The sequence below is a fragment of the Rhododendron vialii genome, chromosome 1a (assembly GCF_030253575.1).
Source record: "Rhododendron vialii isolate Sample 1 chromosome 1a, ASM3025357v1".
Classification (NCBI taxonomy): domain Eukaryota; kingdom Viridiplantae; phylum Streptophyta; class Magnoliopsida; order Ericales; family Ericaceae; genus Rhododendron; species Rhododendron vialii.
Window position 1 is genome coordinate 45,133,265 of NC_080557.1, and position 12,929 is coordinate 45,146,193.

Sequence of the window (12,929 nt, forward strand, 5' to 3'; positions counted from 1 at the left end):
ACGACTACGAAAATTTGCCCTAGTTTAAATGTCATGCCTCGCTTTTGCTTTCTTTTCTTTTGAATTCCAATTCCAGATTGGCTGATCAATTAGAAATTGTTGCGGAAACAAACGATTGAACCAGAACACAAACACAGAGACAAAGATTTACTTGGTTTCCTATGAATTAGGTATGTCCACGGGGGACAGCCAGATTATGTTTAGGAGGAGGATGATTATAAATCACTCTACTCACACTCTCACAAACTGATACAAACAGAATACAAACTCAGATACGTTTCTGAGTTCCCACACAGATACAAATGCTATGGCTGGGGATCAATTTATAGACAAAAACCCAAGGCACTGTTTAAGTGCCATGCTCATAGCTCATTTACTTCCAAATCCACGCCTGGGATTTTTCCAGATTTGGGCATGGCTTGTGAAGTCTTCAAAGGCTGCCAATCACCCACATGGGAGAATGAATTGCATTCAATGCAACCCACGCCAAATCTTCTGAGTAAATGCAAGTCTGCATTTGTACAGGATGGAGCCAAAACATGGCCTCAAAAGTCAACAGAAATTACTTGATGTTTGGATATCCTTGCAGCTCACAATTCGGTTTACAATTCATGCAAGAACGATACATGGAATTGGTTGAAGAATGGTAATTATATTGGGTGCTTTTATTAGTTTTTGATTAATTATCATTAATTTCGAGGTGGGTCTTTTGAGTTGGCATAACAATTGTATCGCTTCTTTCATGATTGTTCGCAATTGACGGACGCGTCCTTTCTAGACAGTCTCCGGTTCCTCTACACATACATATCTCTTGTCCCCCTTTCATATGGAGATTGAGTTTTCCTATCGAAGTTTTCTTTGATTTTCGTTGCATTCATGTCTATTCATATGAGAGAGTACAAGCATAACATGATTCGACAGACCCTTCAATCATAGGGCTGCTTTGAGGGATTCCAATCACGTAATACTAAAAAATAGGCGTTCAATGCAAATCATGAGCACCATAGTGAGGTCGAAATCTGTCTTAAGTACAAAGTGCTACACTCATCTTGATCATCATTTTATTTTCATCCACTTCCAGTGTTTTGGTTCTAATTTTATTACATTTATGGTTTCATTACAAAAAGTGAATTTAAACATTTTCCAACAAAGACACCTTCTTTGATTTGTTTTTTTATTATTATTTATAACTCCGATGTCCGAATCAGCTTACGTGCCCCTCAATTAATTCTGGAGCTCAACCCCACTGCCTACATGCGAAGAGCCCAATTAAAATCAAAACTATGAACCAGAAGAAGTTAATACTAGCAATTTCGAACCTAAACACATTTATTTTTTAGCGTAGACAGCTTGTACTAACTTTCACATAACTGTCTTCGGTTTAAATACATAACTGCCTGTATTAAATCACTTTGATAACAATGTCAACTCTCTCTCTCTCTCTCTCTCTAATCACATTGTTATCTCTCACATTGTTATCTCTCTCTCTCTAATCACTTTGATAACAATGTCAACTCTCTCTCTCTCTTCAATTCAATTTGTATAATCCACCTCTTTCACCAAGTTATTTTCAATTGATAACACAGATAATTCATTTAGTCTTTCTTGTGACATGGTTGATCGAATCGATCAATTTCAACTTTGAAAATCTTTTTTCTCCCGTGGCAACACTAACCGGTATAGTCAATTTAGGGTTGTATTATTCAATAGTTTGGGAGAAATGATTTTGGGAATTTAGTGGGTTGGGCACTTTGGCTGAATTATGAGATGGCGGGTTGGACATGACTTCGGCTTGTGGGTTGGTGGATTGGACTAACTCATTATCTTTAATTGGACATTTTTTTTCATTCTATTAAGCTTAAAAATAGTCTTATTTAAATCTAAATAATGAAAATATTAAAGTGTTCCTAAAATTTGAGATTTTTGGGATGCCCAAGTTGGGGCTTGGGGTTGGGCCTGCATTGCCTCCTCCCTCTGTAATTCGGCAAGAATTGCCATCGCAGTCGAACTGAAATTCGGCGAGAATGCCATCGCAGTCGAAAGCCTGTGGCAACTTGTTCCCATCGACAACAATGTCAACTCTCTCTCTCTCTCTCTCTCTCTCTCTCTCTCTCTCTCTCTCTCACATCATAAGAAAGAATATACTCCATATACTAGACAGATACACCCACATACAAATAGACATGCACTAGACAGTTACTCCTACGTACAACGTCTCTCATGTCATAGGAAAGAAGATAGACACTAGACAGATACTCCTACATACAGAGAGAGAGAGAGAGAGAGAGAGGATGATGTTGAAGCTGCCATGGTCGTCCACAACCTTATCGTCGTCATGCAATATTGCTGCGAGTTCAGACATCAGTAATCCAAAAGCGCTAATAAAGAAACAGTGCCGATTATTCGGTGCTGCTGCTTCTTCTTCTTCTTTGAGGCTCACGATCTCAACGGGCCGACAAAACGACGCGGTGTCATGCGAGGCGGCTGAATATTCTTCAGGTTCTTCCGAGAAGAGCGTGGCTGACCGGCTGTGGCCTGGGAGCTTGACGGAGGACGGACTTTCATATAAGGAGAAGTTCATCGTGAGGTGTTATGAGGTTGGGATTAACAAAACTGCCACTGTTGACTCCATTGCTAATCTCTTGCAGGTGACTCTCTCTCTCTCTCTCTTCCAGAAAAAAGTTGGAGTATGTTTTTTTATACTTCGGAGCCAAATTGCGCATATCTCGATTAATTCAAAACTTTAAAATTAACAGACGTTTAAACGTCCAGTAGCCTTAAAGTTTGAACATTTGTCCAATATATGAGCAAATTGGTGTATGTTACACCATTGCCCATTGGATTTGCCAGGAGTTTTTTTTTTTTTTTTGGTAAGTAGATTTGCTAGGAGTTGACTGGAGTTCTTCAAATTTCCCTTTGACTCATTTAAGTTTGAAAATATCTTCGTGAAAAGGGTGCGTTCTTTCTCTAAAATTTAAGTAAAAACCTTTAATGGCTTTTTTTTTTCCTACCGATTTTAAGTTTTACCTTTTCCTTGGAACATCTCCGGCCCTTATTCAAATTTCTACTCATATTCGAGTAAAAAAATCCGAGTAGAAGCTTGGTTTGGTATAAGCATCTCCAACTCTTAACTCAAATTTCAAACTCTAATCACCTTTCACCGTCGGCGGAGCTGCAACAAGTCAGGTTTAAAGTTGGGTATTGGTTGAGGACGACAAGCTGCAAGAAGTCAGGTTTTCTCTCTTGATCTTTGCTATCCTCTTCTGAGTTGACGACTACAAGGAATTATTTCTGGCGACGAACACCATCACAAAGTAGCCGTTGGAAATTCGGTCAAGGATTTGGTTCTCACCTAATTAATTTGGTGAAAATTTTGAGTAAAAACTAAATTTGGCATAGGCTTGCGGGAGAAGTAGAGCTTTCTGAGTTTAAAATTGAGTAAGAAGTAAAGATGGTCTTACCTAATTGTTTGGAACTTGTGGGGAAAAAATGAAAAGAATGGAAAGTTGAAAAAATTCCTCCACCATTGTTTGATTTTGAGAGAAAGGGGAAAAAAGAAAAAACAAAATTCTAGTCTTGTGAATGACCTTTCCTTCCAATTGTTCTCTCATTTTCTTTCGGAAAATCCTATGTGTACCGACCATTTTTGGACCGAAACCGTACCGACGGCCGCGCGCGGCCGTCTCCGGCCACCGGACGGCCGATCCGAGCCGTCCAAAAATTTTAAAAAAAAAAACCGAGGGGCCCAGCGCGGGAATCAACGTCATCCGATGTGTGTAGGGTGCTTGATCTAAACACCCTATTTTTCGTGTATACATATATACACGAAAAATAGGGTGTTTAGATCAAGCACCCTACACACATCGGATGACGTTGATTCCCGCGTTGGGCCCCTCGGTTTTTTTTTTTAAAATTTTTGGACGGCTCGGATCGGCCGTCCGGTGGCCGGAGACGGCCGCGCGCGGCCGTCGGTACGGTTTCGGTCCAAAATGGTCGGTGTATATAGCAGTACTCTTTTCTTTCTATGTTCGTTTCTTTTCTTTCTTTCACTTTTCATAATTTCCAAACCTAATTGTTTCCATTAAGAGAAAATCTTGTTTACAGAGCAGGTGTAAACAAATATTTACGGAGCTCAATCTTGGCCATCCCGGATTTTTAAAAAGTTATTTGCATTCGCGTGAATAGTTAAACTATTTGCGCGAATAGTTTTTTTAAAATGCAGACCATTGATTGCTGAAACAAACGGCTGAGATTGCACGGCTCCATAAATAAGATGTTTGCAGCCGCTCCGAAAATAAGTCTCTCTTCCCATTATTAAGCTGCTATTTTGGCGAAACAGGAGCAAAGTATATCCATACCAAGTGCAGAATAGTTTCATAAAAAAAGCAAAATGGATATTTTGGAAATTGATTTTCGCGAGCGCTCCACTTTTAACGTGAAGTTTTTATTGTGACGTTTTTTTTTTTTGTCAAAAAGTGAGAAGATTGTATTAATAAACGTCCAGCAGCACTTACAAAACAAAAATCATTACAAAAAAAACTTGGACAAAACAAAACTAATCGTCTAACAAATACAAAATAAGTAAATCACAAGGCAATCAATGTCTTCATCTTAATCCAGACATGGCCTGACGCAAAACAACGACACTTTTAAATTGCCTAACATCTAATTAGGAGTCTCAAACGAGAAAAAATACAAAGTTAAGGACAAAAAATACCAAATACCCAAACGATCAGATACACTCCACCCAAGTATGAATGCACCAATGAACTATCAAGAACTACAGATCTGTCAAGCCGCCACGGGTTGCCTCGCCAAAAACATCGTATACAGATAATAGAGCAAATTGAGTAAGAGGACATACTATAAGGGTTTTTGCTATAATAAGGACATAAATATTTTCCCCTAAAGTCTAAAGAACATTCTGTCCAGAATTTACAAAAAACTCCTCCCAAATTTGACCGGCGTTGAAAGTGCTTAAAATTCTAGGGTATCCTATAAAAGTGCTTAAAACCTTAGGGTACTCTATATATGAAAGTACCTAAAACCATAGGGTACCCTATGAAAGTGCCTAAACCGCTAAAATCCTATAATAAGAAAGTGCACCCTAAAATCTTATGAAATTGCTTAAAACCTTAGGGTACCCTATGAAAGTGCCTAAAAGCCTAGGGTACCCTATGAAAGTGCAATAAGATCGAAAAACACGAAAAAATATATATTTTGTGTTACCAAACAAGGCCCTCGTCTCATTTAAGACAATTTAAATGAAAAAATATATTTTTTGTGTTAGCCAAACAAAGTTTTTGTCTCATTAAAGGCAATTTTGTCTTTTCACGGACTCTAGACTCTAAAATATTTTTATTAATGGACTCTACACATCACAAAAATTTAGGCCGGACTAAAGCTCCTATGAGATTGTTTCATTTGGACTTTAGACTAATATGCTGAAAATAAAATGCTGACGCACAGCAGCAGATATCGTTGTGAAGCAATCTCAATTGAGAGAACTCGATTTGTATATAAAATTCGTCTAAAGACGAAACTAATAACGAGACAAAACTCTCATAGATCAAACGACAAGTCATTGGTTAATAAATCGTTGATCTGAAGAGACGAAAGAAAAAAAAGAAAAAAAAAACAAAGAAATAGAGTCGATAGTACCATGGCCTCCTTCTCTTGCAGCCGCATACGGGTATGAAATCCACTGGGGGAGGGGGAGGGGAAGGGAGAAAGGGAGAAGAAGAATTGTAGTAGCTAGGGTTGAGAGAGAGGGAGAGAGAGATAGGCGGCTGTTATTCAATTCTTAGTTATTGTGACATTAAAAAAGGACCTCGACTACGAGTTGTAGGTGATTGGGTTGCCGATTCTTCTTGTAGTTGTTTTGTAGCACTGGAATGGGTGGTTTGGGGATTGGGGTCTAGGGTTTGGGAGAGCACTTCTTCTGCTGTTTTTCTTCTCCCGACGGAGTTTTTGGTATAGCATTGGAGAAGGCAAAACCCAAATGGAGCCTTTTGACCCAAAAATTTACGGCCCCTTTAAATGGTGAGAAAGGATAAGATAAAAAAGGAAAATCATTTCTCATCAAATCTCACCAATTTCTTTTATCACATGAGTCACGACCCACAACTCTGTCTTCATGTGCCTCACTCTTGGCCTTGTTCGTTTAACATATTTACTTTGTTTTAACTTTGTTTTTCAATCATTACCTTATATTTTCCTCCAATTATTATCTTATTTCTCCAATTATTAATTTCATTTTTCTCTTTATCTCTCTTCAATCATTACTCTATTTCTCTCTTCACCCATTACCAAAACTAAAATACCTAAAGTTACTAAACGAACAAGGCCTAAATGTTTAGCAATTTGTGTATTGAATATCTTTCTTGACCGTTTGGATAACAATGCCCTAACTCAACTTATGCTGTCATATTGCATGAAAAATTATTCAGTGCCTCTGGGCCGGGCATCTCCCCTACCGCACATTTATGTGAGGCCCAAGACTAAGTGCATGAGTCTCACATAAATGTGCGATGTGAGAGAGGCCTGGGCACCACACGACAGTGCCCAAGGGGCACTAATAATCTCTCCATATAGCATAGTGTATTCTAAATGGCAATCGGGCTATGCATATTGAACCAAAATTGGAATGCCATGTGACGAATTTTTATGTCTGTTTGGATTTCTTTTTCTGTGACGTTCTTATCAATTTGTTTAATGTAGGAAGTTGGATGTAGCCATGCTCAGAGTGTGGGAATGGCTGAATTAGTGATACCAAATTAGGAATGAAAGAAATAGGAAATTTATTATTACACTCTTAACAGCCTTGTCAATTCTGTAATGTACGTAGGAGGTTACATGCAACCACGTTCAGAGTTGTGGATATTCAACGGATGGATTTGGAACGACTACTGCCATGAGAAAATTGCATCTCATATGGGTGGCTACTCGCATGCACATTGAAATTTATAAATACCCAGCTCGGTGAAAACTTTTGCTCTCTCATTTGTGGATTTTGGTAATGTAATTTTAGTTTTTATTTAACTTCCTTAATACTTGGGACAGGAGTGATGTGGTTGAAATTGAATCCTGGTTCGAAAGCAAAGGTGGGATTGGGATTAGACGTGATTGGATTCTCAAGGACCATGCTACTCATGAAGTCCTTGGGAGGGCTACGAGGTGCATTTCTGTTTCTTAATCCTTACTACTGTGAAGCTCAAAACTTACCCCTTCCCCTACCAGCTACCAAACAAGTCTTGTGCCCTAATCAATTGAGGTCCACTAGATGCATTGGACCGCACCTTTCATGTATTCAGACTATTATCAAGCATTGTTATCTCGCTGAGTGCATGTATCCCCTAAATGTTTCTGATCTGCTAGTCCATTGGACGCGATAGACGTCGTAACTTATGTGCTTGGGTTATCATGTTGCCAACTAAATTGAATTACTTTTTTCTGTGCACTGGCAAGTGCAATGTGCAGTTTCATTACAATTTATACATTTTCCTTCATCCCAAGGCATTGTTCGAGTTTTGGAGAACTAGTATTCATGAAAATTCTTTCTTTTTCGGAACTTACAGAACTGGAATATAGGGCTCTATAGAATGCTAGGATCTCGTCTGTTTCTTTGTTTGCCCATGGAGTAATGGTTGTGTTTCTTTCCTCTTATGCAATGTAAACATGTTTTGCCTAGATTCTCAATATGTCTCTAGTGGACCCTCCAACCATATACTTCTCGTGACAATAAATGTTTTTAGGGTTGGGCTATTTGAAAAACTGTACCTTGGGTACTTAACCGTCACAAATTTCAAGATTTCCCTTGTGGAAACCCTGGGATGTTGATCATGTCCTTTGTTTGTTTTATGTTATTTATATCGGAATTACAAAATTTGTAATTTTAACTGCAGCAAGTTTGTGATGATTAACCAAGATACTAGAAAACTTGCAAAAGTCAGTGACGATGTCCAAAAGGAATATTTGGGTTTCTCTCCAAGAGAACCAAGGTACAAAAAGTTCCGATGACTTACTATCGCATGTTTGTAATATCTTATTGATTGGTGCACTATGGTGCTTAAGCAGAATTTCCTGTGTTTTGATTCATTTCTGTAACGTTATAAGGTTTTACTGTTTCCTTCTGCCCGTCTGCCGTATTTTTCTTTCACCTTTCAAGCCTTTTCTGTTACGAACTGATGAAGCATGAAATTGAACATGTTATCAACTTAAAGTATCATGAAACAAAATAGGCATTTATGCTTCTTGCTTTTTAATTCTGCAGTGGAATTTTCTTGCAAAGTAACTTATCTTTCTTGCTTAAAATAATGTACGTTTCATTCTGTTGAGGTTGAGATCTGTGATAAGTACCTTTTGCCCCATTGGACCAGGTGACAATATTGAAACTTAACGTCAGGGGATTTTTCTACCTTAGGACTGTTACAGGTCAGGCTGCTGTTCGACCCCTCACTTACTACCAGCCTGAAATGAAGGAGCTTTCCAGCCAGACGAGCCCTTGACCCACAGCAGAGAAAGAAGGATTTATCCAAGTGGTGCTCCTGTCTCATGTACCCATGTATTCTGCCGGTCAAACCGAGGATTCTCTTTTAAAGCTAAAGTAAACATATAGAGCCTAACGTACAAAGTATCAATTCGAAATACTGAAAAATCAGGCACACTCAATTGGGTAAAACCATATGCCCCAATGTAGCTATCAGCAAGAAGTTAGTTTTTCAATTATAAGCATAGTCCTCTCAAGTTTTGATAAATGACTATCTAGAGTTTGTACCCTTCTTTTCAAATTTCTTTTTTAGCAATTTTTTGGTCCTCAACTGTCTTCAACTTGCAAAATGTGGTTTTGTCCTCATTAATTGGTGCATCTCTTGTACTCTTTTTGTCATGGAACCTAGGTTAGCATTCCCGGAAGAGAAAAATGGCAGTCTGAAGAAGATAGCAAAACTGGAAGATGCCGCTCAGTATTCTCGGCAAGGATTGGTGGTGAGATCATTCTATTTCTCTAGGTTGTGGCTTAGTGCTTCCTCACCTACCCACGTTCTTTGGAATTTGCAGCCTAGAAGAGCTGCTGATCTGGACATGAACCAGCATGTAAACAATGTTGCATATATCAGATGGGTTTTGGAGGTTGGTACAGTTGAACTTTGTTTTCCTAGGGCAGACTTTTGGTAATGAAACATATTGAGGATATTTTGTGTAAACTTCTTTCATCTTCATGAAAATCCCAATCTGAAATGACATAATTTGATGCTTCTGATTTAGCACAAGGCTCGGTCTGTTTGTATCAGCCGACTCTGCTGTCCGGCTTGAATTTCCTCGTTATTTATTAGGGCGAAGTCCACTTATACCCCCTGTGGTTTGGGCCACGTGTGGATACAATTCCTCATATTTAATTTTGTGCATCCGCACCCCCTGTAGTTTGTCAAAACATGCAGATGCACCCAATTAATGCAAAAAATGTAAAATCAACCAATGGAAACGATGAGAAGTCCAATATGCCCTCTCCTTCTTCCTTGATTCTTCTTCTTCCTTGAATCTAATCAATCCATTCCATGTACAAAAAATCGGATCCGAATAGTTAATATTGTGGAGTTTGACGAGTACTACATGCATACCAAAATTCAAGTCAATCGGAAAATAAAAACCTCATGGTCAAACAGAGTTTATTGTGAAGTAAATTTTCAAATTTAGACTTACGTTTCATTTTAACAAAATAAGATCAGTAATTTGTTGATGTTGATTGTCATGATTTTTTACCGAGATACATACTCTTTTCTTCGATTTATACCTTATGAACAACTCGGATTAGATTTTTGGTTAGATTGAAGAGGCGTGTGAGATACAACTCTGTTAAAATGGACAGAATTGGGTGCGTCTGCATATTTTCACAAACCACAGGGGGTGCAAATGCACAAAATTAAACTTGAGGGGGGTGTATCGGCGTATGGCTCAAACCACAGCGGGTATAAGTGGACTTTGCCCTATTTATTATGAAGAACCATGCCCCTGATTGGTGGACTCTTCCCTTTTCTCTACTATTTTGAATGTGAGGTAGTTAATATATGTCGTCTTCTGAATATTTGGTTGAAGGGTGAGGCGTTTCTTATGTTTCGGTTGTCTTGTCACTTCTCATTGGAATACCCAGCAAGGAAATGTTTCATCAGTGGAACTAGATGAAAACCGCAGAAAATGACAGACAAACCACAATTAGGACTTTATTTATTTCCCTTTCATCAAAATGCTTCCCATATCAGGCATGGAGTGCACATCTTCGTGCACTTGAAGAAATGAGTGTCCGCGACAGGGTTTTATCAGGCTTTTGGTCCTAACTCCTAAATAAAACCTTTCAGATACGCATCTCAACTTTTAGTTACAACATGGGTGCCACACGTGTTCTTGCCTTCATACCTGTTCAAATGTCTGCGGACAGTGGCAGGAGCCTTGTACGCTGGCTCTTCTGGATTCCTATTTTGTCGGCATTGCTTTGAGATCTTTTTTCCATTTAAGTTACAGGAGCTCTTGAAAATATAAGAATTGCCCGTGTCAGACACTTGAACTGTGGTGAGCATATCCAGTATGTGTCTGGCTTTTTCATGTTTACCTGCTGACTCACTTCATGTGTGGAATGATCTACGGCACCTTGCTTTTTCTTGTTTACCTGCAGACTCACTTGATGCATGAAAAAGTGTAATGGTTTATTTGTAAAAATAATGTACCGCAGAGGCTCAGAAACTACAAGAAACATGTTTTGAGATGAATTTGTTTTAGCGTTCCGAAGTCCTTAAAATGAAATTAGATGAAATCCGTAGACAAACTCACAGCTGACACCTGCACAAGTCCATGTAACATAGGTTTTCACCGGATGGTTCTCACAACAAATTTTGGAATATTCAATGACATGCAGGCTCACTTATTTTATCTAGCATCTAGTAGACCTTGAGTAACACTTTTCGTTTTTTGTATACACGACAGAGCATGCCTCAAGAAATCATCGACACTCATGAACTGGAAACTATCACTATAGATTACAAAAAGGAATGCAAAGAAGATGATGAAGTTGATTCTCACACGAGTCCAGAACCATACGACGGAACGGCTGCAAAAGGCAAAGAAGACTACTGCCAGTTCTTACATTCGTTGACATTGTCTGGTGATGGGCTTGAAATCGGCAGATGCTATACAGAGTGGAGAAAGAAACCAACAAGACAAGCTAATCATTCAGTTTGATCTCACTCCGTCTTTCTTGTCACACCTTTCCTGTTTTCTGCCTTTTTCTTGTTGCTGTTGTGTTATATTTTCTGTTTTCTTTCTTTATTTCTCCTTTCTTTTCTGTTCGTTATAATGCTGCAGTATTTTCATTGTTTTTGTATCTTCCCCCCCTCCCAAGTGATTTGCTCCAAATAGGAGCCAGATAATTGACTTCAGTCTTTTCGTATCTGCATATGTATTGAAATAAAAACCTTTAAATTAGACTTCCAAATACGGTGTATTGCCTTAAATTACGCGTTGTGAGCTTTTCGGTCAAGTTTTTTTTTTACTGATATCTGAAGGTCCTGACTGTAATGTTTGGCCTCCATTGTTAAATGACATGCCATAACATTCTTATCATCTGAAACAAATTGGCTGAACGAGGAATTACTAGAGAGAATGATTTGTTTATAGGTTGTGAGCTTTTGGGTCATGTTTGTTACTGATATCCGATAAGTCCCGATTGTAATGTTTGGCCTCCATTGTTCAAATGTCATGCCTTAACTTCCTTTTCGTCCGAATACGAATTGGCCTAACAAGGTTTGTTTAGTTTGGTTCCTAGCAGGTCGACTATGCACTGTGTTCTTCCTATTATACCACTGTTTTGAGGGTCTATGGTTTCAGAACTAGATTTTTGTTGCTTGGGTTTTTCCATCTGTTGCTCGTGGTTTTTTTTATATCCAAATAACATTATTCGATACCCCTGCTGGTTTAGGAAAATAACAGAAAATCATTTTCGTTTTCCTAGCGGAGTCGTCACCTCCTAAGATGCTGCCCAAAAAACAATCAATAGTTGGTGCACATCTAACTTTGTCCTACATATATTGCACTTGCTTGAATCTGAAATCCATTATTTCGGTGTTGTTCTTCTGTGTGAATTCCATAATGACCATTAAACTCATCACAAATCCCAGATGGGTCTTCCCCAATCGTCCGGTTAGACTGGTCTATAAGAACAACGCCAGAGCCCCGACTAGGTGCATAAATTTTGACAAGAGAAAGGAATTTCACAACAGAAAGAGAAACAAGCAAATGTACAAATGAACATTGACGAAAGAAAATTCAAATCTCCTGCGGGTTAGGCCCTCTAGATTTCGGCAAAAATCTTCTAACCGAGTAATTCTCTATCAATAGGAGCCAGGGCAGGGCATTGAGGTGGCATATGGTCAAGCATGTACTTCCCATCGGGCAAGGGTTCAGTCAAGTGTTACTCCAACCAGTTCAGTCCAGTTTTGGATCTTTTGTGGGCCCTTCCCGGGCCCACATCAATGATCGGAATCATTCACTTTTTAGAGCTCGTCGAGTGCAGTGACCACACCAAAAATCACGTTGATCATTTGGTATGATTTCTAAATGCATTTATCTTCAAAAAAATGTGACAAATGGGTCGCAATCCAATGTTGCGCACTTTTTTTTTTAACAAACTTAATGCATTTAGAAATCATACCAAACGATATCCGATAAATGTGATTTTTAGCGTGGTCACTGTTCTCAACAAGCTCTACCACATTGTTTTCAACAAGCTCTAAAAAATGAACAGTTCTGATCGTTGTTTTGGGTCCAGAAAGGGCCCACAAGTTGTCCAAAACTGGACCGAACTAGTTGGAGTAACACTTGACAGGACCCTTGCCCTCCCATCAAATGCTTTTCCAGTACTACTGTACGTATGTAGGCGTGCG

The 12,929-nt window shown here is 38.8% G+C and overlaps 1 protein-coding gene across 1 annotated transcript; it reads left to right on the forward strand.

Moving 5' to 3' along the window:
- The first annotated feature begins 2,268 nt into the window (after nucleotides 1-2,268).
- Nucleotides 2,269-11,482, forward strand: LOC131320123 (oleoyl-acyl carrier protein thioesterase 1, chloroplastic-like). The gene is made up of 7 exons (XM_058350718.1): nucleotides 2,269-2,648; nucleotides 6,848-6,981; nucleotides 7,063-7,176; nucleotides 7,905-8,000; nucleotides 8,898-8,985; nucleotides 9,058-9,129; nucleotides 10,975-11,482. The coding sequence occupies exons 1-7, from the start codon at nucleotides 2,292-2,294 to the stop codon at nucleotides 11,227-11,229; spliced, it is 1,116 nt and encodes a 371-aa protein (XP_058206701.1). The 5' UTR covers nucleotides 2,269-2,291; the 3' UTR covers nucleotides 11,230-11,482.
- The last annotated feature ends 1,447 nt before the right edge of the window (nucleotides 11,483-12,929 follow it).